The 26,898-nt window shown below is 35.1% G+C and overlaps 2 protein-coding genes across 2 annotated transcripts in view; one reads left to right on the forward strand and one right to left on the reverse strand.

Moving 5' to 3' along the window:
• BIRC6 (baculoviral IAP repeat containing 6) overlaps positions 1 to 26,898 on the forward strand; it is a 238,845-nt gene that overhangs the window by 56,633 nt on the left and 155,314 nt on the right. Inside the window, 13 exon segments of the mRNA XM_082642249.1 lie at positions 3,861 to 4,010; positions 6,639 to 6,864; positions 8,699 to 8,859; positions 9,895 to 10,026; positions 10,509 to 10,640; positions 12,928 to 13,106; positions 14,080 to 14,213; positions 14,578 to 14,739; positions 14,830 to 14,961; positions 15,895 to 15,992; positions 17,367 to 17,514; positions 18,308 to 18,441; positions 23,444 to 23,590. Of these exon segments, the coding sequence (XP_082498375.1) occupies positions 3,861 to 4,010; positions 6,639 to 6,864; positions 8,699 to 8,859; positions 9,895 to 10,026; positions 10,509 to 10,640; positions 12,928 to 13,106; positions 14,080 to 14,213; positions 14,578 to 14,739; positions 14,830 to 14,961; positions 15,895 to 15,992; positions 17,367 to 17,514; positions 18,308 to 18,441; positions 23,444 to 23,590 (1,935 nt within the window).
• On the reverse strand, positions 20,950 to 21,915 carry LOC309815622 (small ribosomal subunit protein eS26-like; the record flags this gene model as incomplete). The annotated part of the gene is made up of 2 exons (XM_082642527.1): positions 20,950 to 21,586; positions 21,802 to 21,915. The coding sequence occupies 2 exons, from the start codon at positions 21,913 to 21,915 to the stop codon at positions 21,353 to 21,355; spliced, it is 348 nt and encodes a 115-aa protein (XP_082498653.1). The 3' UTR covers positions 20,950 to 21,352.

Below are 26,898 nucleotides of genomic sequence, written 5' to 3' on the forward strand. Positions count from 1 at the left end.
CTTATTTCCTTCTGAAATAAAAGTATTTAGTAAATAATTATTAGTTTTGCCAAATAAATTTTTCTTGTCTAATTTACTCCTAACCTTTTGCTGATAGTGAATCAGTTTTGCAACATTTGAGGCTCCATACAGAGTAACAGATAGTGTTACTAAGGAATTACTGACAATATCAGGCAAAATGAATAGTCCTATTGATTGTTCAGTAGGAATTTAGGGCCAGGAAATATTTGAAGCCTAAGTAACTATAACCAATGCTTGGCAGAGGAATTGGGTTTGGGAAGAGTTATGCATCTCATTTGTGGTTCTGGTAGAAATTAACCTGAAATTTTCCTCTCTTTAAAAAGATTTTAAGAGTTTGGCTAAGAAGGATAACGGTGGACATGGTGGTGTGGGTTGCCTTCTTTGAAACACATCTAGTGAAATAACAAGGGGAAAAAAACTTCAAATAACATCAAAATCCAACTAGATTATTTTAAAAAATGAGCAGTGTAGAATAACTTTAGAATAATAGAACTTTCAGAAAAACCATTAAAATTACAAGGGTAATTTGAGCTTATTAATCATATATATGCCAGTTCATTTCTGTGAGAGTTTTACCTGTTAATTTGTTTAGTCATCACACCCAACTTTATGAGTTATGTACTGTTATTGTCTCCATTTTACAGATAAGGAAACCGAGGGAAAGAGGTTAAGTAACTTGCCTAAGTCACAGAGCTAATAAATGACAGAGTCAGCGTTCAGATCTGGGCAGTCTGTCATCAGAGTGCTTAAACTACATTAAACTGCCAGAATGTAATAAAAGCAGAACACCCATGCATTGAATTTTTGGGAATATTTTAATCTGAAAGATTTAAAAAATGAAAACAATATAGTTTGCTGTAGGCCATCTGGAAGTGGAGCTGGGTTTGGAACCTGAGTTACCCGGTCCCAGGGCACATATTCATAAGATACTAGTAGTTTCCACAAATGCAGTCAGAGTTTAATGATTTGATTTATTTGATGAGATAGCTTTTGGCGATTCAGAGGAGAAATAGTATTTAAGCTATGAAATAGATTAATGTTTTCATGGAGTTTGGACAATGAAAATTTCTAGGAAGTGATCTCATGTGATGGAATTTATTTAGATGAATTGAAGGACAAGAGAAAGCCTGAGAAGTTAACCACTTTAAAAATTATACCCCAGTTCTTTAAGGGTTGACTGATCAAGATGCATTTGAAAAGATGAGATTAATAACAATAAAGAGGACAGAAAAGTTGATGTTTTAAAATGTATGTATGACAGCCCATAAAGTAGATTTTTGAAAAGCGCTGTAGCCTGTAAATCAAATGGATTTGACTCTGTCTTATGAGTATATTCAAATAGTATAAGACTCTCATGGACAAACACTGAGTCTTTTGATAAAAATCTACAATTAATGTTATAAGTTAAATTTTTTTTTTTTTTTTTTTTTTTTTTTTTTGGCCACACCGTACGGCATGTGGGATCTTACTTCCCCGACCAGGGATCGAACCTGTGCCCCATGCAGTGGAAGCGTGGAGCCCTAACCACTGGACCACAAGGGAATTCCCTATTATTATTATTTTTTGATGAGAACTCTTAGGATTTTCTCTTAACAACTTTCATATATAACATACAACTATTCATCTGTTTTTATTTCACTGAATCCTTCTACTGTCATCTCAAATCTGCATCGAGTCTCTAGTGAACTTTTTCATTTTAGATACTTTTCAACTCTAGGATTTCCCTTTTCTTTTTTTTTTTTTTTCTTCTTTTTGCGGTATGCGGGCCTCTCACTGTTGTGGCCTCCCCCGTTGCGGAGCACAGGCTCCGGATGCGCAGGCCCAGCGGCCATGGCTCACGGGCCCAGCCGCTCCGCGGCATATGGGATCCTCCCAGACCGGGGCACGAACCCGTATCCCCTGCATCGGCAGGCGGACTCTCAACCACTGCGCCACCAGGGAGGCCCCCCTTTTCTTTTAAAATAATTTCTGTTTTTTTGTTGAGATTCTTTATTTGTTGAGTCATTTTCACCGTTCGTTCTTCTAATTCTCTATACCTGGTTTCCTTTTAATCTATAAAATATTTACAATAGCTTCTTTGAAGTATTTGTCTGCTAAATCTAAATATGGGCGCTCAGAGATATTTCTCATTGATTTTGTTTTTCTTGAGCATGTGTCACTCTTTACACGTTTTATAATTTTTAATTTAATACTAGACATTTTAAATAATGTAGAAACTCTGGACTATGATTTACCCCCCTTTGGAGGTGGTTGTTGCATTGGTTATTTGGTAACCCACCTGACCTATATCTGTGAAATCTGTTTCTTTTGCAGTGAGCAGCCACTGATGTTTCTTTTATTTTTTCCCCCATCTGGTTTTTATTTATTTTTAAAAATTTATTTATTTTCCTTATTTATTTTTGGCTGTGTTGGGTCTTTGTTGCTGCGGGCGGGCTTTCTCTAGTTGCGGCGAATGGGGACTACTCTTTGTTGTGGTGCGTGGGCTTCTCATTGCAGTGGCTTCTCTTGTTGCAGAGCACGGGCTCTAGGTGTGCGGGCTTCAGTAGTTGTGGCTCACGGTCTCTAGAGCGCAGGCTCAGTAGTTGTGGCGCATGGGCTTAGTTGCTCCATGGCATGTGGGATCTACCTGCACCAGGGCTCGACTCTGTGTCCCCTGCATTGGCAGGCGGATTCTCAACCACTGCGCCACCAGGGAAACCCTCTGATTTTTATTTTTTAAGACTTGTATCTTATTTGTTGCCTCTCTGTCCACATAGTTTAGTATTCAGCCAATGATTTTGATAATTGGTTGTGACGAAACACCTTTACTGGTAAGGTTGTGTTCAGGTGTGCCCTGGCTGTTATTTTCTTTATTTTTATTTTCTCTTGTGCCCTTTCAGGTCTTTTCTGCATAGGCATGGGGACTTGGTTGACTGAGAATGTGTTGATGGCTTGGACCCCATCTGGTCTTTGCTGCACATATTTGCAACCTCTGATCAATGTGGGATATGTGGAATGTTTACCAAGCCCCCTATGTTTCTCTCACTTCTTGTAATTCTTTCTTAATCTCTCGTTATTTCTAGTGTTTTGCTTGCCCTACACAGGATTCTGACTTCAGATAGTAGAGTAGATGGGCCTTCTTTTCGCCACGTTAAGCAGACAAGCTTTCCAAATCAGAGTCCCCTGTGGCAGTAGTAGCATATCTGCTGGTTTTCACCGTTTGACCCACTCTGTTTAAATTACAGTTTTGTCCAATTTATAGATGCTTTTCACGAATAAGATTTTTGTCTTCCTTATTATTCTGGAAGCGAATCTCCAAATATTCTTGTGGTTTTTTTTGGTCTTAAATATTTGTTAAGCTTGTTTTCCATTTTCTTTTCTGTGATAGAAATATGAAAAATAGAAATTTGATTTCGTTTTATTGTGAATGCTTCAAAAAATTAAGAGTCTTTGTTCATTTTGTTACTGCTGTGATTATGAGATTGGGCTATGGATTCCAGTGTAGCTAGTGCATCAGTTTCCTCATCTGTAAAGTGGCCACAATTATACTCCCTACTTTAAGGTTATTTGTGAAGACTAAATGAATTAAGCATTTAAAATAGTGTCTTACACATGTAAGTACTAGATAAATAACTATTTTTACATATGTTTATGTATTTGCCATTTTCATCATTAAATTTAAATTTAATTTTCCTTGACAGTTTGATTTCTGAATTCTTAGAGATATGTCACTTTGGTAGCCCTCTTTTTTTGCCTTTTGAGTGATATTAAAATAAATAGTTTCTTAACTAAATAGTAGGCACTTGTCTGTTTACCTATTTTTCACGTACCTACGTTGATGGAATTTTACTACACTGTAGGTGGTGAGCTTCATTTTCTCCAAATTGGAGGAACCTGTGATGATATTGATGAAGCTGACATACTAGTGGATGGATCTCTTTCTAAAGGAATAGAACCGTCTTCAGAAGGTTCCAAACCTTTATCAAATCCTTCAAGTCCTGGCATTTCAGGTATTAACTTTTTAAAATGATTCTTAAAAATGCAAATTCTTGTGATGTTCAAAGTTTTCTGGATCTTTCTTATATAATCTTAAACATTATTTCATTTTTTATAGTCAATTCTTGGTTACTTTGAGAGAGTTCATTTCCTTGTTGACATTCTCTTGCCAGGCTTGTTTTTGTCTATTGTTTATCACTATTTTTTCAGTAGTTGGAAAATGTTGTAAACATTAGAATAAGAAATGGTTCTCAACCTGTGGTAGGTTGATCATTTTTGGTGAAGTCACCTAAGAGGTAAAAACCTTATTTTGGTCGTTAAGGAGCTTTCGGTCTAGTTAGGGAGCAACAAAGCGTGTGAAAAAGAGAAGAGTTCATTAAGTAAGTGTAAAGTGAGTGGAATGGCTAATATTACTAATATTACTACTGGAATAAAAATGCTGAAAAAATATTCTTTCCCAGGGGTGATATATTCAGACTCTCATTGCCCCATTGTGAACCTTTAGATAGGTTTGGTTTTGTTTGTTGTTTTTCCTCCTTTTCTCCTACCCATCTTCTCTACTGCCCTCCAAAACTTGTTTTTCAAAAGAAGTAATGTTAGCATTGTTACTCCTGCTTAAAAAGCTTTACTTGCTCTGTGGGCTAATAACTCTAGTCTTTTTCTCAACCTCCAATTATAGGAAACTTTTCATGATTTCTTAAGTGTATTCAGTTTCATGCTCTTCATATGTTACACTAAGCTCTCTTTCCTTATCCTTTCCCTATACCACAGTCCTTTTGTACTTCCATTGTGCTGTTATGTTTTATTCTTAGCACTTACCACATTTTATTCCCCAAACCTAGCATTTAAAAGAAATTTAATGAATCTTTAAAGAAAAAATGTGTTTAAACTCAAATGTATTCCAAACAAATAATACATGAAGTTGGTATTTGTTCTTCATGAATACTTATATTTGTGCATTTGATCATTCTTCTTTGCATCAAAGGGAAACTTTTAGTGATTACTAGTATAATATATCTTAATTTTAGTGATTACTTGTATAATATATAGCAGTCTTTACTACCGTAAGGCAGGGTTTCTCATTCTCAGCACTACTGACGTTTCGGACTAGGTAATTCTTTGTTGTGGGAGGGCCGTCCTGTGCTGTATTAGCAGTATCTCTGGCTTCTACCTACTTGATTCCTGTAGCACACACAGTTATCCTCATTCAAATGGCCCTGGAGAGGCAAGATTATCCTCTGGTTGAGATAAAGTGACTCATGTCTCTTGCTATGTATAATTAGACTTGATTGTCTTGATTACACAAGTTGGTTTAAAAAGCTAACGTATTGAATATTTTCATATTTTATAGGGTATTGGTGTAATAAGAGTTTTCATATAAATTCCATAAAAATACTATTTAGTAAAGGTGAATTAGATTATAAAGAAAGAAATAAAGAAGGAGCATTGATACGCTGTTAATGTTTACAAACAACATTTAATACAGTTTCAGTCAGATTTTTAAAAGCTCTAAGCTTTGAGGAAAAATGTAATTTGAAGTACACTTGTAATAATTATATAGAATGCAGTGTCAACTTTCTTTGTGAAACTATTCTAAACTTACCAGATTTCATATTTTAGTCTTTTTTTTTTAAATAGTACCATTTATTTATTTATTTATTTATTTATTTATTTATTTATTTATTTATTTATTTATTTATTTATTTATTTATAGCTGTGTTGGGTCTTCGTTTCTGTGCGAGGGCTTTCTCTAGTTGCGGTGCGCGGGCCTCTCACTGTCGCGGCCTCTCTTGTTGCGGAGCACAGGCTCCAGACGCGCAGGCTCAGTAATTGTGGCTCACGGGCCCAGTTGCTCCGCGGCATGTGGGATCTTCCCAGACCAGGGCTCGAACCCGTGTCCCCTGCATCGGCAGGCAGATTCTCAACCACTGCGCCACCAGGGAAGCCCCATATTTTAGTCTTTTTTAAAAGTTATTTTTGTTAATTGGAATAAGAACACCATTTTTTCAGCTTTGTCCTATGTTAGGCATTTCACAGATGTGAATACATATATTTGTAAATGCAAACTAATCTCTCTGAAGCAGGTTGTTACTCGTATGATACTGGTATGTATACAAGGTATTCTTGACTACCCCAGAAGTGGAAAAAATGCTGTTTAAGCTTTTGGTTTGTAAGTATCTGTTTGCCGTCAGTATAGCTTTGACTTCTTAAAAATTACTTTTTAATACAGTAAAACGGGGCAGATATTATGTGCTTGCAGATGTTTAGCATTTTGTTTTGTAAATAACAAAGTGTAAAACCTAATTATTGATCTGATGTAAGTCAGGCTTGCATTTCAGCACCACTACTTCTGTTGCCCTTGTTAACCTGGCGCTCGTTAAAGCTCAGCCAGGGCTCTTCTAACAGGTTGAGTTTAGGTTTCTCCAATAAGTACCCTCTCTGTACTTTAGAATATTCAAGATGGAGTTTTCCTAATGCTAGTTGTGCAGTCGGTGCTAGTCCCTTTAGTTGTATATAGGTATCTGAGCCTACATTCTTAACTTTGAGGCTGTTTGGCGAATGTTGTAACTGACTATACAAAAAACATGGTAAAACTTCTTTTGTTAAAACCTATTTCAAATTCTGCTTTCACTGTTGTTAAGGAGTTGATTTATTGGTGGACCAGCCATTTACCCTTGACATCTTGACGTCTCTAGTGGAGCTAACCCGCTTTGAGACTTTGACTCCACGGTTTTCAGCTACTGTTCCTCCATGCTGGGTAGAAGTTCAACAAGAACAGCAGCAAAGGAGGCATCCTCAGCATTTGCATCAGCAACATCATGGAGATGCTGCTCAGCATACTAGAACTTGGAAACTACAGACTGACAGGTAAAACATTCTTCCAAGCTCATCTTATATATTTGTTAGAGACAACATAGAGTTATTATATATGTTACTCTTTCTCTTAACTTTTGCATAGTAACAGCTTTGTTCCTTGCATCTGTCACCTTAATTTTAGAAATGACTACATTCTTAGTTGTAGGATAAAACGCTAAGAGTAATCCATCATTGCAGTTAGTTTGTTAAATAAATTTGTGGATTGTGTGACTAAATACTTAAATGTTTGTTTTGTGTAGGTACTTTTTTTTTTAAATATGAGTTTTCCTTTTTTCTGTTTTTTTAAAATTTTTATTGGCGTATAGTTGATTTACAATGTTGTGTTAGTTTCAGGTATACAGCAAAGTAAATCAGTTATACATATACATATATCCACTCTTTTTTTAGATTCTTTTCCCATATAGACCATTACAGAGTACTGAGTAGGGTTCCCTGTGCTATGCAGTAGGTTCTTATTAGTTATCTGTTTTATATATAGCAGTGTGTATTTGTCAATCCCAATCTCCCAATTGTGCAGGTACTTTTGAAGGCACTAATAATATGGCTTTCATGGAATTACATTCTGATGGGGATAGACAGACAGTAGCAGATACCTACTATGTCATATAGTCATAAAAGCTCTGAAACATGTTAAAACAGTATGGTGATAGAATAGTTGTTGGGTGTACATGTGTGTGAGAGTGAGAGAAGGAGAGAAAATATGTGTAATATTTTTTATATAAGGGCCCTCAGAAAGGCCTCCATGAAGACATTAATTTGGAGACAATAGTAAGTACAGAGACCCTGAGAGGTATGTTTTATGAATTTTAGGAAGAGCAAGGACACTACTATTGGAGTGCAGTGAACATGGAGGAGAGTGGTAGGAGGTGAGATCAAAGGAAATAGTTGGTAGCCAGATCATGACCATCTTTATAGGCCATAGTGAGACTTTTATGTTGAGTGAGATGGGAAGATGTTAGATAGTTTGGAATATAGGAGTGATGCAATATAATTTATATATTAGAAGGATACATTAAGACTGCTGTGTTGGTAGTAGATTATGAGTGGTTGTGGTGTGTGTATTGGGGGGAAGTGATAGAAGCAAGGATTCTAACTTGATTGCTATTGTGGTAATTCAGGTAACTTTGGTGGTGTTGATGGTAACTTGGACCATGATGATAGTTGATGGAGTAAGTGAGAAGAGTGCTCACATACAGTTTGGAGGTAGAAGGAATAGTGTATGCTAATGTACTGAGCATCTGCTGAGAGTGAGAATAGTTAAGGATTACTCTAATGTTTTGGATTGAGCTAATTGAAAAATGGAATTTCTTTTTACTGATATTGAAGTTGGTTATCAAGTAATTTGGGTTTATTTATGAAAAGTTTGAGATACCTGGTAGGCATTTGGATATGAATCTGGAATTTAGTGGAGTTTTATTTTTCAACATATATGTAGAATTTAAAATCAGAGAATGGACATGTATAAGAAATACAAAAAGTTCTTATTTTAAAATACAAATTCTTGTGACCCCACTCTTAGATTCAGAGTGGGGCCCATGAATCTGCACATAATTCTGATGCACAGTAGCTCACACTTACAGGAACAAGGGCTTTTTGGAATGTACAGTTCCGAAGGCAGGTAGAGATTCCTGAGGTAAGATTATTCATTGCCCTAAGTTTAATCTTTCTCAATAGAACTGCTTACCTTCTCTCCTGATCCGATTGAGAAGCACTAAGTTTTGTTGGAGGCTGCAAATCAGAGTACGAAAGGTGATATTAGTGGTAAAATGGTTACGGCTGAAGAAAGATTTTCGCATTATTTATTATTTTCTCCCTTACTTGACAGCAACAGCTGGGATGAACACGTTTTTGAATTGGTTCTACCTAAAGCTTGTATGGTTGGACATGTGGACTTCAAATTTGTTTTGAACTCAAACATCACCAATATCCCACAGATACAAGTGACACTGCTGAAAAATAAAGCTCCAGGCTTAGGGAAAGTCAATGGTAAGAATGGATCAAATTTTACATTTGAAGATTTATCTTGTAGTTGGTTTCTTAAAAAAACGAATTTTCAACTTGGCTGTCTAGGTTTGACGTCCCTCCTTGCCCCCCCACCCACCCCTGTGCTATTTTCCTTCTTTACTTTTTGTGGTTCTATTTAGAAAAGTTAATCCAGAGAACATTTAAGAGCTTTTCAGTAACTCATTGTTGTTCAGACTTGCATAAACTTGAGTAATTTAATTATGGTTCTTGGGAAATGCAGTTAGTTCCTTTGTGAGTTAGTTTCACTTTTAGCATTAGTAGACTTACACATTTCTCTTCCTAAGAGGAGACTTGATTGGGAAAAGAGCTTTGTTATGGAGTCACATATTCTTTTAAGGTTATTAGTAAAACCCAGAAGGTAATGCCAGAAATATATTCATCTTTATTTATCTTTCTTACAAGTTCCGAATTTGATGTATTGAGTTATTAAAATAGATTGTACATACTTGGCATATTGGAAACTAGATGTTATTTCTCAGTGTTTTCTTCTTAATAGGATAATTTAAAAAACTGGGGATACTTTAAGAGTAAAATGGCTACTTCACATCAGGGGTAAAAACATTGAAACCTGAAAAGTTTCCTATTTCACAAATATGTATGTATGTGTTTGTGTATATATGTGTGTTTGTATATATATGTGTGTATTTGTGTGTGTGTGTGTGTATTATTTTGAATCATGACAGCCTCTGATGTAATTGGGTTAGGACTTAGGTGTTGGTATTTTCAAAAGCCTTCAGGTGCGGTACTGTGTAGCCTAGGGTAAGAATTCTTAGTTTAGTTGCCAGCAGATTATTTCTTCAGGTGAATATCCACCATTAAAAGAGAGAAGAGTGTGTGAAACAATTGAATCTAATTTTCTTCTTCTCCTAACAACCATTTTAGCATCTGTGATAAAAATCACTGCAGTTCCCAGTTTAACTGAGAATTTTAGAATTTTAGGCACATAAATCATTGATATTAAGCAAAATTAAGTTTACTAATATTTTTATCCTCTAGAAACAGCAGTAGATAGGCAGATCACCTTTCCTTTGTCTCCAGCTCTTAACATTGAAGTGGAACAAAATGGGAAACCGTCCCTGGTTGATTTGAATGAAGAAATGCAGCACATGGATGTAGAGGAATCACAGTGTGAGTTAAATTATAGAGCTGTTGTCCATGACAGTAAAAGGAGTAGTGATCCAAATGCATCATGTTGGGCAAAGATTTCCTTATGGCTTGCAAAAACATGGTTTTAAGAACACAGTTAAAAATAACCTATAATTCTGCTTTGGCAGTATGCTTTAACTTTCAGCTCATCTTTGTGAACACAGCTGCTCTAATACTTGCATTCTTGTTTTTTAATATCTTGAGATTTGAAATCATGTCATGGTTCTATAATTTTTTTTTTAATCAAGGTGAATGTAAATAATATGGGAGTGGAAAAGCAACATAATATATCAGATAATTGATTATAGTTCCTTAGCATGATAGTGAATTCTTATTTGAACACATTCAAATATGGAATTTTGTGTGGTGCTGTTTCATGTAAATGGGATGGATATTTGCTTATTAAATATTACATTTTAAATTATAAGCTAATTTAAAAGAAAAATGTGTCTTTTTCTTTTTAGGTCTTAGATTATGTCCATTTTTAGAAGATCATAAAGAAGACATTCTGTGTGGGCCAGTATGGCTTGCTAGTGGCCTTGATCTATCAGGGCATGCTGGGATGTTGACGTTAACAAGCCCCAAACTTGTTAAAGGTGGAGTAACATATTTTACAAAAGCAGAATAAATAATCCCACAATTGTAAAAGTAGATTAGAAAATACTGATTTCAGAAAAGTAAGGTATTGTTTTTTGGGGGACTTTTCATTAGTGATTCCATCAGTTTCCTGGTAGCTGAGGTAATTTCCTCTCATAAGTGATTATTGTTATGTGAAACTTCAGATCCTACTTTCTGTGTCTTGAAGGTCTCAGTGCTTTTTTTTTTTTTTTTTTTTTTTTTTGCGGTATGCGGGCCTCTCACTGTTGTGGCCTCTCCCGTTGCGGAGCACAGGCTCCGGATGCGCAGGCCCAGCGGCCATGGCTCACGGGCCCAGCCGCTCCGCGGCATATGGGATCCTCCCAGACCGGGGCACGAACCCGTATCCCCTGCATCGGCAGGCGGACTCTCAACCACTGCGCCACCAGGGAGGCCCCTCAGTGCTTTTTAAAAAAGCATAAAGAAGATGAATGTAGGATGACTTAGCATGACATACAGAATTCTTCAAATAACCAGACATCATGTTCTGCCATGTTTGCCTTTTCCATCAATTTAAAGTCCTGTGTCTTCAGAGTGTTGTATATTGTTATAATATCTTCTTTTATGGGATTTCTATAGAGGAGTTTTGAAAGTATCAGATGTAATGATCTGAGTGTCTTAAGCACAAATTATAATTAATGTATATTTTATATCTTATATCTGTAAGATATTAGATATTGCAGTAGTAGGACATTTATTTCACCTTTGTATCTCAGGGGTGAATAAAAAAAGCCAACAAATGAGACACTTACCTTGATTGTTAAAGTAAAATTGGAGGTGGGTAAGGTGTGGAGATCCTTCCCTAAACCAAGAACATATCTGACCACCTAAGTAACAACTATTTTAATTTGTGTACATTCCCTTCATAATGTTTCTCCCCATTCACACACTTACCTTTAGCTGCAGACATAGTATATACACAAGTTTGAATGTACTCCCTTGACTACATCTTATTCATTCATTCATTAACTTTGTGAGACCCTATGATGTGTTAGGCCACATACTGGGTTACAGTGGTGAGCAAAACTAATAACATCTCTTCTCTCATATTGCTGAGAGTATAAGTTAATTTTGTTGAATGAGAGTGTGAAACTGAAAATTTTATATGAAAATTCAAATGTCGGCTTTGACAAAATTGGGGATACAATTATGTAACATGTATTTCAAAAGACTCAGTAATGTAAAAGTGTTAATTTTCCCAGAATTTAGTAGAAATGACTATTCTTCCCATCAAATTCCTAAAACTTTGAACTGGAGAAAATGATTGCTAAATTTTTGTGGATGAATAAAAGGATGATATTGGCCAGAGACATTTAGAAGAAGAAGATTGAGGAGGAGGGTCTTATTAGATGCTAGAACCTAGAATAATGCAACAGTAAGAAGAATGTAACAGTGTGGCACTAGCACAGTAGGCAGACAGATCAGCGGAAAACAACAAAAGTAGCTTTTGTAATTACAGAAGGATTTCATAACTGCTTAGGCAACAATCAGCTTATGGTTTGTTCATGGGTATATTAGTTTGAGGGTATTTTTGCAATAAATTTTACATATAGATTGTATAGTACGATCTCAGCTTAGTTAAAACCATATAAAATTGAAGCTAGTGATAATAACAACCAATATTCATCTAGTGCTTCCTTTGTGCCATGCAGTTACAAGTGTTTCAGTTACCTTTGAGGTAGGTACTATTATTATTCTCATTTACTTTGGAAGAAACTGAACCATGGAGAGGTTAATTTGTCACATGCCTAATAAAATGGCAGAACCATTGTCAAAGCCAGGTAGTGGCTTCAAAGCCTGTGCTTTTTCAACTGTAATGCTATAATGCTTATGTGTATGTATGCATTCACATATGTATGTGTGTGCATGCGTGAATTAAAGGACTGGCTGGATGCACATATGATACATCATTATCTTTGGGCAGTGCTTTAATGACAGTTTTTTCTTTGTGTTTTTCTGTAGTTCACAAAATTTCTGTTATTAAAATGAATAACTTCTTTGATTGGGGTAAAACATGCCAGGTGTCAAAACTTTCTATCTTACGCTGTTCATATAACTCCTGTGCTTTTTGTTCTTTTGCTACCAAAGGTTATTTAGCCATATTGTATGCAAACAGTGTAATTCAAAAATTCTGGCCAAGTCTATTTTTCTTTTTGTGGAGTTAATTTAACTTGCTCTGGGAAGACAAAAAACAATTTGATTTTTTGGTGATTGAATAATTTATCCCCTTCTGTACCACTCCTCTAGGTATGGCAGGAGGAAAATATCGTTCATTTTTAATCCATGTCAAGGCAGTGAATGAAAGAGGAACAGATGAGATCTGTAATGGTGGTATACGTCCAGTAGTAAGACTTCCATCCCTAAAACACCAGAGTAACAAGGGTTATTCACTTGCTTCACTCTTGGCAAAAGTTGCAGCAGGCAAGGTATGAAACAGTATCATTCTGAACTGTAACATGCTGTTTTAAACATGGTGGTTGAGATTTGACACACTGTTAGAAGTAGTATGGCCCATAATTGATTTATCAGTAGACACTTTGTTTGTATTTTTTCTCTGCAGCAAGTTAAAAATATATAATCAAGGAGAAAATATTTGAATTAACTTTAAGCCGACTACCTAGCTTATATAAAGTATATTCAGTAGGGAATAATTGTTAGCAGGTACTTCCCTGTATAATTATTCTTGGTTCCTTGGGTTTCTCTGCCCTCTACTGATAATGCACCACTTTTTTTTTTTTTTTTTTGTAAACATTTGGGAGACTGCAGGAACAGAAGTTGAGAAGTGATTTTAGAGATGTATCTTAATTTTCATGGTTCATTTTCTACAGCTAGCTATATATCATGCAGTGTCTTCATACTTGTTTGATCTTGGACTTGCCCGAACTCTGGAGATTTTGTTTCTCTCTCATCATTATTCATAAGCAACAATAGCAGTATCAGGAACACCAATCATCTTATATTTGTATAGGTCTTCCAATTTGTCACGGACTTCTGTGTACTTTATCTGATTTAATCCTCAAAATAACTCTGAGGTAGGCAGAGCAGGTGTTATTACCTCCATTTTTTCATGTTGAAAGTGAGTGAACCTTAGAGATTGGGGAGCTGGCATATCCTGTAGAGCTGTAGCTGGGACTTAGACTCAAGACTTTGGCTTTATAATCTTAATTCATTGGGTTATTACCTTTAAACAGTGACTATGTCTATCTTTCTTGCCCTGTTATAATTCTGGGCTAAATTAGTCATTTACTGAATATGAGGGTGAAAGCTGTCATTTTAATTTGAGATTTATGTTTTGATAGCCATAATTCAGTTATATTCTTTTATTTATAGACTTTAATAGTAAATATTTTTTTTGTTTCATTTGTTTGTTCATTCAGTTATTTATTTTTGTATGTTTAGGAAAAATCCTCTAATGTTAAGAATGAAAATGCAAGTGGCACCCGTAAATCCGAAAACCTCCGGGGCTGTGACTTACTTCAGGAAGTCTCAGTCACCATCCGAAGATTTAAGAAAACTTCAATTTCTAAGGAAAGGTAACCTCATTTTGGTAACCTCATTTTCTTCTACTATTCTTAAAGTAATAAGAGTACAAAGGAAGAATTCCAATAAATATACCAAAATAAACAAAATTTTTAAATCCTAACTTTTACTTGAAAATTTTTATCTGCTTTTCATTTCTCTTAAGAACTTATCTCAGTGATGGTATATACTGTCTTTCCACTTCATTGGTTCATCCCTGATGTCTTTATAGTGCTTGGGAATTTTCAAAAGTTCTTTTTTTAAATTGTGATAGTAATGATTTCAAATGAAACATTATATGTCCAACCGGGCTGAAATAGCTTTAGTTTTAACTTTTCTATTTTGGTTGTTAATGTGTTTATATATTCTTTTTTGTAGAGTGCAACGATGTGCCATGTTACAGTTTTCAGAATTTCATGAGAAACTTCTTAACACTTTGTGTAGAAAAGCAGATGATGGCCAAATCACAGAACATGCCCAGAGCCTTGTGTTAGACATTCTTTGTTGGTTAGCTGGAGTACATTCAAATGGACCTGGAAGGTTAATAAGATTTTATTTACCACGGATTGCCCTTTGGATGTTATGATTGGAAGTTCAAGATGAGCCTAAACATCTGCTATTGTTTTGCAGCTCAAAGGAAGGAAATGAGAGCCTGCTTTCAAAAACACGAAAATGTCTTTTAGACATTGTACATGTTTGCTTCTTTGAGGCCGGACGCAGCATAGCCCATAAGTGTGCACGATTTCTAGCCTTGTGTATCAGGTTGGTTTCTTTTTTTTTTTTTTTTTTTTTTTTTTTGCGGTACGCGGGCCTCTCACTGTTGTGGCCTCTCCCGTTGCGGAGCACAGGCTCTGGATACGCAGGCTCAGCGGCCATGGCTCACGGGCCCAGCTGGTCTGTGGCATGTGGGGTCTTCCCAGACCGGGGCACGAACCCGTGTCCCCTGCATCGGCAGGCGGACTCTCAACCACTGCGCCACCAGGGAAGCCCCTGGTTTTTTTTTTAAGTTGAAAATATACTTCGTAGGTGCACCTGCAGTTTGGCAGGTGATACCTTGTCTATAGTGTTATTTGGTTCCTGTTGAATATATGTATAACTTAAGAGGATTTTCAAAAGTTGATGAGGATTATTGAGATTCTAAGAAAAAATTTGGGTTTTTTTGGGCAAAATGTCATGTTAAATAAATCTAGTAATAAAAGAATTCTACTAGGCTTCTTTGCCTATTAGGAAGACTTTGGGGAGTTTGGTAAGGGGATCCCTTCCCCCACTTTCACTCTTACTGTCCCTGATTGTCTTTGGATTGTTCACCTGAGGCCTTGTTCCCAGTTATATAATAATTTTACCAGACTTATTTGTAGTGTTACGCAGATCATTTTCTCTAAACCCTGAAACTATCTAGGAAGTGTTTAAAAGCTAATAGTCTATATTGACTATACCTGCTTGTTAGCCCTTTTTGGTAAAAAAAAAAAAAAAAAAAAAAAAAAGGGTGGTTTAATGCGTAAGAAAACAGTTACAAAGACCCTTAGTATAATCAATCCCTACTATCTTTCTGCATGTCTGTAGGGCTTTAAGGCAGATTTTCTTTCAATTTGTATGAACACATTTTAAAGATTTTAAAAGTACTACACCATGCTTAGAGTTGGATTTAGACCTTGAGTAATGTGTTTAAATTTTTTCTTTTAAAATCGTTTTCAGTAATGGCAAATGTGACCCATGTCAACCAGGATTTGGATCTGTTCTGTTGAAGGCCTTACTTGATAACATGTCGTTCTTACCTGCAGCAGCAACTGGTGGTATGTGAAATTAGTTCAATCACAAATAGCTGTAGCCTTAGGAAATATCTCACAGTATGCTTGGGGTTGTGTAGTAACTTTCTTTTTTTTTTCTCAATTAGTTTTCTTTTTTTCTGTAGCTTATCGGTTTTTTAAGGGGTTTCAAATTGTGATTGGGTAGGCAGATACTCTGTTCGATACTATTTTTAGGAAAAAGTTAATGGGAGATTTAAGTAAATAACCAGGTCATCTCAATTCATACATTTTCTGTACTTCATTAAAATAATTGAGTTGCTTGGCTGTTCACAAACTAAAATGTCAGTAAGTGCCAGAGAGATGACATAAATAAGAAGAATGGTTCATACACATATTGTGTGAGAATAGTAGGGTCTGTGGCAAATTCTGATTCCCTAAAAGGAGCCAGTGGGTTGTTTTTTTTTTTTTTTACAGCACCTAAAGACTGTGGAAATTCCATTCAAAAATGAATGTAGTTATCAGGTAGGAATTTACTATGAAGGGCTACTAATTTGTCCTTTACCTAGTGTTAGTTTTTTGTAGGCATTTCTCACAGTCTTTTATTTTATAAATAACCATTCAACAAGTTATCTCAATGAGATAAACATATTCCACAAGGATTTGATCTTGGTGGTATACCAGAAAAAAAGCTTGCTCAAAGTTAGTTGATAAATGGTTATTTTATCAATACCTTAATTTAGACAAAGAGTCTGTTTATATTTACCTTGAACATATATTGACTAAAGCTATGAACTGTTTGTTATATAGAGTAGAATGTTTTGGACTTGGTTGCTCACTTTAATAGTCTCTGGTGTTTAAAACAGTTTCCTGAGGATAGTGTTAGAGGTAGGGTGCTTAAATTATGGGGTGTATTTAGTTAGATATCTCAAGTTAGAGTCTTAAAATACATCATCATGGTCACCTTTGGTCTGTATCTAACTGGCAGTATGGAATAACTATACTTCATTCACTTGCTAAAGTATATTATTTGTAGCTCACTGCCATCAACTGGTTTTGAAATTTTTGGTACAGAGAAATAGTATTTTAGGAAAGATGGCTTGAAGGACCTGACATCTCTGCTTTTCTAGCTATTATAAAATGTCCCTCAGAGTCATCTCACGTTACTGAAAACCTAAATGACTAGGTTGATCCTATACACTTCTCAAAAATATGATTGCAATTCTTTGTCAGTGTCCTCTTAGAGTCCTCCGAGGAGTTAGTCCTTCTTTGTAATTTGCCCTTACAGATTTTATTTCCAGAAAATCCTTCTAGGAAAAGGGGACATACTGATAAATATGAAACCTGAAGTTCTCTTTATTAGAGAAAAATGAGGAAAAGAAACAGTGATTTAAACAACTGATTTGTTGTTGTTGTTTTCAGGTTCTGTCTACTGGTATTTTGTCTTACTGAATTATGTTAAAGATGAAGATTTGGCTGGGTGCAGTACCACGTGTGCATCTCTGCTTACTGCTGTGTCCAGACAGTTACAGGACAGGCTAACACCAATGGAGGCTTTGCTTCAGACAAGGTATTTTAATCTATGAAATGACTAATCATGGGTCTTTCTGGATATGATACCACCTTTGCACATAACTGTTATTATATATATTTGCTTAAGTTTTTCTTCCCTTTATTTTCTCTGAAAATAATTCCCTTTAACAACTTTGGAAGTCCTGGAGATGGTTATTCAGAAGGCTAATTATATTAAAATACTTAAAAGTGGTGTATCTTGCTAATGGTAGAAGCACTTAAGGTAATTTGTTTCTTTGTTGTTAAAACTTTGTAAGCAAAATTATGTAAATCACTTATTGCCCTTAACTAATATTCTTTATCTGCTGTTTGATTTTCTAAAACTTAAACATAATGAAATAAGAAATAGCTAAAGGTTAGATTTGAGTTCTTGCCTAATCTTCATTATTTGAAGTATTTTATTTAAAGCAAGGATTTTTATAATCTTTATAGATTAGAAATCTTGATTTCGATGAGATGGTACTCAAATCCTTTGTACCTTCTGCTGAGTCAATGTAATGACTGAGGCAAGGGAGGGGTGCTTGATAGCTCTTTCTTGATTCAGACTGCAGATGAAGGTTGTCTTGGTTCATTAGTTATCAGCTTAATTGAAATCAGATTTATTGAGTCTCTGGACTATATCTTTTGGAGTATAGGTTTTCAGGGAACACAGTTGAGATTCAGTGAATTTAAGGAATTAATAGTGTTTCCTTCTGCCCTGTGTAAAAACTGCTTTGAAAACTAAGTAAATAGATAATTTGTTAATTAGATGGCTGACAGGAAAATTGTTAGGACATTATTTTATTTTTCAGATATGGATTATATAGTTCACCATTCGATCCAGTCCTCTTTGATTTGGAGATGAGTGGCTCTTCTTGTAAAAATGTATACAACAGCAGCATTGGTGTCCAGTCAGATGAAATTGATTTATCAGATGTCCTTTCAGGTAGTAAAGTCTTTTATTAAAGGAATTTCTGAATTTTATATCTTGGGTTTAAGTTACCGTTGATTTTTTAATAGATTGTAGTCACTACATTCTATCTTTGAGAACTAAAATTTTTAGAACTTAACTTTAGTATCTGTGAGTCATTAAACTATTTGCCTTTGTTTCTTAACTCCCCCCTCAAAAAATATTGAAGTTATTTTTGAAAGGGTTGCAAATTTGGTTTTGTGTGTGTGTGTGTGTGTTTCATTGCATGTCAGTATGACTTTAATGCTAATAGATTAAAATTTGGTTATTTGTTGTAGTCCTTTCAGTTTTATGTGGTGTGCCTTTGTTCATAAACTCAAGGAACATGTTATTTCATATTACAAGATATGAAAATAAAATTAATTTACACTTACTTTAATAAGCAAAGATGCAGAAAGAAAAAATAATTTTCTGCATCTTCTATCACACTCTCCTGAGGTGAACTTGGTACACCATGTTACATGTATTCTTGTATGCATTTCTAAAGAATATGTTTTTAGGATTGAATGTATAGCACTATTTGTATAATCTTTTCAGGTGCTAGAATTTGGTGTTTTTCTAGTTTTGTCAGATAGAGCAATGATCGCTTTATTTTTTGTTTTCTTCCATCTTACCGAACTTACTGCAAGTGTTGGTAAACCAAAATGTTAAAAAATTTATTTGTAAACATATTATAATTACCACATTAATTATAAGTAAATTTTGGGAGTTAGTCTCAGGTTTGTAAATTATGAGTTGTGAAAAAAGCAAAAGAGAAAAATCAGATATAGAAATATAAATAAAATATAAAATGTCTCAACTCTAACCTCTTCATCCTTTTAGATCACCATTGTTAACAGGATGCTTAGCTATTTAGACTTATTTGCTACACGTGTTTATGAGCATTTTTAATGAAAGAGGTCATACTATACTTCTGGTCTGTTACTTGCTTTTTAATGACTTATTCTGCCTTAGATATTGGTGTTATCGCCTCTGTTTGATGACTTAGGCTCCTGACTACCTTACTGCCAGTGTGTCTCTATCTAAGTGACTTGTCTAATTATGAGTAGAACTCAGAGGAGGGGTTAGAACTAGACCTGTAGATGCCTTTTGAACTCCTTAGGATAGAATGAAATTCCTTATAGAGAGAATGTAAGGAGAGGACCATAAAGCTCAGGCCAAGCCTGGGGGTTAAATAAGTAAGAGCAGCCATACTCATTATAGAGTATTATAGTCCCAGAAGAAGGGACTTAGAAGTCGTGATATACGTCTCCATATGAACGTCTCTTCATTTTATTTCTCACCATCCAGCATTCCTTTTTTCAGCTAATGGCATCCATGGCACAAAACAGAAATCTGAATGTTATCCTCTGTTTCTCATCCTCCACAATGAGGCTGTCATCAGATTCTGTCTATTTTTCCACCAACATATATTTCAAATCTGCCCATCCTCTTACTTCCCACAATCACAATATTACGGTCTGAGCCACAGTCGTTTTGAACCTGGGCTACAGTAATAGCTTTCTAACTAGTCATTCTGCATCTGTTCTTGGCTCACTTCTGTACATTCTCCACAATGCAATGAATGTAATCATATTTGACTGCAAACCTGATCTGATCATCCTCTCTCTCTTCTTAAAATACTTTTCATTTCTTTCCATAATTGTGCAGTCCAGAGTCTCTAATACAGCAGAGAACATCTTGTGTGATCTGCCCTGTTAGTTTTCTTTCTGTGGCCCAGTGATTCTCAAAGTGTGGTCCATAGGTCCCCTCAGGGTTCCTGAGATCCTTTCAGGGAGTCCACGGGTTAAATGTTTTCATGATAAAACAATGTTACTTGCCTTTTTTCATTGCATTGACATTCATACTGATTATGCAAAAGCATGATGTTCTTCCCCATGCACTTAGAGTAAAAAGTATGGCAGTTTCACTTAGAAATACCTTTGATGAAACAGTAAAAATTGTTAATTTTATTAAATTTTGAACCCACGAGTATGCATCTTTTAACTGTCCTGTGATGAAATGGGAAGTGTGCATGAAACACTTCTGCTGCATGCTGAAGAACCATGGTTGTTTCAAGGAAGTGCACTTGTGTAGTTGTTAGAGTTATAAGCTGAACTAGTTGCTTATTTCATGGTATACCATTTTTATTTGCAAGAATGACTGATAAAATACGTTTATTCAGATTTGATTATTTGGCAGGTATTTTCTCAAAAATGAATAAAAAATGCCTGTCAGTATCCATCCAGTTGATAATACTTGTTGCCAATTTTAGAAGTAGACTTTTAAGCAGAAATTAGAATTTTGGAAAACTTGTTTCCTCCAAAGTGAGCTTTAATGACTTTTTTGATGGGCTACGATGATATTAGTGAGTGTCATTTTCTGATATTATATGATGAAATGTGTTGACATTTGGAAGATCTGTATATAGCAGTGGACCAGTATTTTCCCGATGATTGATGCATGGTGATTCAACATCAAGCATGGGCAGAAGATTACCTAAAAGCATAAGATAGGCCAATTAATCTTAATGTAATAGAGTTTGAGAAGTTCTTTTTTTAAGATTTCAGATACCATATTGCAACTAATCCTAAGCTACCACTTTTCAAGTTTTTGAATATTTAATACTTTATTAAAATATTCTGTTCTTTTGCAATCACATATTTGTTTTGGGTCAGCGTTTCTTCATGTATTTCTGCCAGAGCATCCTATTGTAATACACTGAATGTGGAGGCAGGTGGGCAAATCCAGCTACCTTCTGATAAGCCAGATTTTAAAGAGATATGCAAGAATGTAAAACATCACCACTCTTCTCATTAAGTTATTTTTGTTTTTTTTTAAAGTATAATTTCCATTTTATTGTCTTTCCAGGGGACAGTATTTCTTTAGTCTTTAAGAACTTAGCTTCTTACATGGGCTTTGGTGGAGGTCGTGGGGCAGCACCAGCAGGTCTAAATCTGGGTGGAGGTGTTCGGTTCTTCCCGGCTTCCCGAGAACGATTCCTGACTGCCTTGCTGTGAATGACACAACTCACGCAGTAATGCAGTTTCACATACAGCTTGGGAAGCACATAGGCATCGAAAACACTCGCTTTGGAAATGTCCCGGATGGCTGCGGCCTCTACGATGTTCCAAATGACGAGCTTTTTTTTTTTTTTTGCGATACTCGGGCCTCTCACTGTTGTGGCCTCTCCCATTGCGGAGCACAGGCTCCGGATGCGCAGGCTCAACGGCCATGGCTCACGGGCCTAGCCGCTCCACGGCATGTGGGATCTTCCCGGACCGGGGCACGAACCCGTGTCCCCTGCATCGGCAGGCGGACTCTCAACCACTGCGCCACCAGGGAAGCCCCGACGAGCTTCTTAATGACCTTATCCTCGGGCACGCGTCGGGCACAGTTGGTGCAGCGAATAGGCTGCATGTGGCTGCGGCCCTTCTTGGCACGACCATTATTCCTTGTTTTCTTGGTCATAACAGTCATTTTTCATTACAATATGCTATTTATTTTTATACCTAATGAGTTTATTACTGTTATACGAATTAACGTTTAAAGTATTCTCATCTTATAATTTCTACCTTGATAAATATTTCTATATAGACACACACACACACACACAGAGCCAACATAAATGAAAACTCAATTTTCAAGTTCTTTTAATTATTTTAAAGATGTGTAGAGGGGTTTTGGGGTTGAGAAATGTTCCTCTAGGCACATTTTTCTTTCAGTTTCTCTAATGTGTCATGTTCCTTCCTACTGAAGGGATTTCACTCATGTCATTTCTTCTGCCTGGATTCCCGTCCCAGTGGAATAAATACATAAAAATCTTTTATTCCCATATATCTCATCACCTCATTATGGAAGTATTTTATTACCCCTGGCGTAGACTGATTTCCCCTTGACTTATTTATCCTTTGAACTTCTCTTAAGTAAAGCATAGCACCTTTCTTTAGGTTCAGTTGTATAATTATTTAATACCTGGTAACCTTGAACAGAATATGCGTTTCATGACAACTAGGGCCTGTCCTTTTATTCTTGTATCTCCCATGTCTTCTATTGAATAAGTGCTCAATAAATATTTTTTTAACACACGTGTCAGGTCCTATGCTGGGTGCCAATGGGACATTGGAGAACAAGGTTTTGACGGTTTAGTCTTGCGTTTAATTTATTCCTTCAGATGTTTGATGATGTTTTTTATATCTCTCCATTCTTTCCATCTTCTCTTTCTGTTTTACTTTGTGTGTTAAAGAATTCTGTTTAAAAGTAGTGCTCTGATTAGAACATTTGAAAAGTACTAAAAATAACCCTTCCCTCTTACTCCCCTCGTACGATGTACACCGCTCTTCATTCTTTTGTGTTCTTCTGTCCAGCCTTCTTACTGTGGTTTTATGATTCGCATAGTTGTGACCATTTGATTTTTCTCTTACTATTACATGTGCTAACTTAAACTTTTTATGATTATAAGGTAGCATATCTCATTCTAGGGTATTGCTATTATATTCAAAATATAAAATGTATAGATAAACCTTGCTAATATTTTAGAATATTTCTTTAGTTTTTAATAAGTGTCATTTGTACCGTTGACATCATAGAATATATTCTGATATTTTGCATACTTAAACAGATTGAGTAATAGCTAATCTAAGTAGCTGGTTATCTTTCCCCCTCATTTAAAATCTATTTTATTTATTTATTTATTGTTTTTCTTTTGTCTTCTATTCCTCACTTAAAATCTAAATCACTTGTTATAGTAGTTTCTTGTTAATGTGAAGAGCCACTAGGTTGCTTCTCTGCAACTCTGCTTTTGTAGCTAGGAGACTAGTATCTATTTGTGTGTTTCCTTAATACCATGTCCATTGTTGAAGCCCTGTGTAAACCCTGTGTTTATGCATTTATACATCTTTCTATTTAAAATTGAAATAGTAGCTATAATTCTCAATATGACTATTGCCTTTTTAAGATTAATTCACGTTTTATAAAACTTGTCTCTTTTTTGTATTAGGAAATGGAAAGGTCAGTAGTTGCACAGCTGCTGAAGGTAGTTTCACATCTCTCACTGGACTTCTAGAAGTTGAACCTCTGCACTTTACTTGTGTGTCAACTAGTGATGGAACCAGAATAGAAAGGGATGATGCAAGTACGTTTACTGGTATATACCTTGTCTTATTATATACATTCTTTTATTACATATTTTATGTTGTAATAAAGTGATATATCAGTATTTACATATCAGTTTATAGTATATGTAAATTCCTTTGCTGTCATGTTTAGTAGAAACTTATTGGTAGAAGGCACATTTTGGGGAAAAATCATAAGTGGTTTCATATTCTTTTCTAAGTGTATTCATGGTTTTTTTCCTACCCTCTAGAACCCTATGTTAAATCTTTTTGTTTTATGTATGTGCATTTTTAGAAACATTTTAATTTGGAAAATATGAAACATAACGAAAGCAGAGGGACGAGTACAATAGACTATATTTTCATTACCCACCTTCAGCAATCAGCCTTGATGGTCAGTTTGGCATCATGGTGTAATTTCTTGCGTTTAAAGTTAAAGGTATATTTGGTAATGTCTTTGAGAAGGTTGAGATGAGTGAAGAGGGAATACTGTTTTTTCAGCTAGTTTAAAACCACTTTGGATATATGAACCAGTATTTGTGTGTGTTGAATATATGGTGTTGTTGATGTTTTAAATGAATAATCAGTGAGAAGAACTTGTGTTTATTCTATATATCTTACTTCCTGTGTTTTTTCTTCACATTGTAGGATCAGTGTTTATTTACAGTTAGTTCTATCTGGGCACAAATAATTGAAGTTTTTATAGTTAAAAACATTGGTATATGGTTTTACATTTATATTACAGTCCCAGAAGTGTTTTTGAATATTGTCTTGAATGAATTCTGCTGTTGATGGTTTTTTGTAAGTAGGTGTCTTTTTGTTTCTTCAACTGTTTAACAGAAAGTAAAAATAGTTTGCTTGAGAAGTCATGAAAAATTTAATCTTGCACTTGGGTCCAGAATGGCAAAGTGTTTTAAAGGGAAATTAACAGTCCTTTGAGTGCCTTTTTATTCAGAATCATCTTATATCTTCCAATTGTAGAAGTAACCACTAAGTGAAATTCATTGCTTATGTAGCTGAGAGTTTTAACTTAAAAATAAAATTTTGTATTTCTTTCATATGGAGATGCCAGAAGGGTCAAAATTCATTTGTGTTTGTTTTCTTGGACTATTGCAGTCATTTTGTAGAAACTTATATATTTATAGTGGTATGGAAACATGCGATAACAAGAAATTAAACTTCCAGAAAACTCTTTGGTTCTAAATCAGACTTTTTTTTTTGGAACTGTCATGAAATTAATTTTTTATTTTAAGAAAATTAATGTGTTTGAATAAGTAATACTTTCAGAAGTTATAAAATTTAAAACATAAAAGATCTGGTTTGAAAAAGAAAAGTATTCCCTCACATTCCTAACCATTTCTACTCCTGTAAAACATACAATAGGACCAGTTTCTTGTCTTTCCAAAGGTAGTCTATGCTTTTATAAGCACTCACCTCTGTATTCCACCCAGATTGAAACCACCAGCAGAGGGATACTTATTAAATGTTAGGGCAAAGTCCTGACTAGTGATTATAAGGTGCTAGAAGATGACTGTAGTCTCTCAGCTTCCTGTCTCCTTTTCTTTTGAAACATGTTAATTGTGAAATATAATGCACATACAGAAAGATGCAGAAAACAATTGTATAGTGAAGCAATTTATCACAACACAAACTGCTCACGTGACCACCAAGTCAAGAAATAACATTTCCAGTACTCCAAAAAAAGATTTTGGGCTTCCCTGGTGGCGCAGTGGTTGAGAGTCCGCCTGCCGATGCAGGGGACACGGGTTCGTGCCCCGGTCCGGGAAGATCCCAGGCTGGGCCCATGAGCCATGGCTGCTGAGCCTGCGCGTCTGAAGGCTGGTTCATTGGTTGGTTCATTTTCATTGCTGTTTACGATTCTCCTCTCTGAATAAAACAGAATTTGTGTACCCGCTACTGATGTGTGTACTGTCGAGTGACATTTGGGTTGTTACATTGTAGTGCTGTTAGTACTAGTGGATACACTATTCTCTTAGGTATGAATGTAGAGGTTGATTTGCTGCTTTATAGGGTTTTCATATATTCAACTTTAGTAAGTAACGTTAAAGAAATGCACTCCTTAATTTACAAGTATATTAAGATTTTCTAGTTATCATCTTATTATTCATTTCTATTTAAAATGCTGTGGGGTCAAAAGAAATACTTTGATTGTCAGTCTGCAGAATTTATTGGGAGTTGCAGAGGATCAGCAATAATGCTTGACAATAATGTTTACTCTGCACTTGGTGAAGTGTGCTCTGTATATCCACTTGGATATACAGTTTGCTAATTGTGGTCTTCAAATTTTCTGTCTTTGATAATTTTATCTGTTTTTTTGTTTGTTTTTGTTTTTAATAAGATCAGCATGTTAAATTCTTGTCGTTATACCTGTGGATTTGTCTATTTTAGTTTCAGCAATTTTTATTTTATACATTTTGAAGCTACCATATAAATTTAGAATGGTTGTATCTTTCTTGTGAATTGAATCTTTTATCGTTAGGTATTATCTCTCTCTCTCAGATTGATTTTCTAAAATTACTTTGTTTGATATTTCTCTACCAGTTATCAGCTTTCTTTTGGTTACTGTTTGTATGGTATATATTTTTCCTTCTTTTTACTTTCAACTTTTCAGCGTCTCCTTTCATTTTAGTCATGTCTTTTATAAGCAGAATGTAGTTGCTTTTTCCCCCCTTTCTTTCAATTAGAGTATTTAGTTTATTTACATTTAATGTACTTAGTAATACATTTGGATTCAGATCTACCATGTTTTTCACATATTCTATTAGATTTCTCATCTTGCCTGTTAGATGTTTCTTTTTCTCCTTTGTTTCCGTTTTATTAGTGATTGTATTTTTATTGAGCTATTATTCTACTTTTTATTATAATATTTTTAGCAATTATCCCAGAGAGCATAATATACACATATCCTTGACATCCAGAAATCCAGTTGCTTTTTTTTTTTTACCATACAGTGCAAATATATTGAACATTATTTATCACCTTTCTAATTTATATGGCAATGTGGCTTTATACCTTAATTTTATATGTATTTTAATTCCATGGTTGTTATTATAGTTTCTATATTTAGTATTCATTTGGATTTATTTCATAGTTCCATTTTCATTTCTCTATTTCTTTCTTTGCTTTTGAGCTTTTCTGTGGTTTGATTTTTCTTTATGTCTGAAAACCCTGTAAGATCACTTTTTTTGTTCTTGTCTACTGATGATGAATTAACTTAGTTTTTTGTGGGAAAATTTCAAATATTTTTTGAAAAATTAGATAAACGACAGTCATTATCCATACATAGTATCTTTTTTTTAATTTTTAAAAAATTTTTATT

Source organism: Mesoplodon mirus (assembly GCF_964341445.2).
Source record: "Mesoplodon mirus genome assembly, chromosome: 14".
Taxonomy (NCBI): domain Eukaryota; kingdom Metazoa; phylum Chordata; class Mammalia; order Artiodactyla; family Ziphiidae; genus Mesoplodon; species Mesoplodon mirus.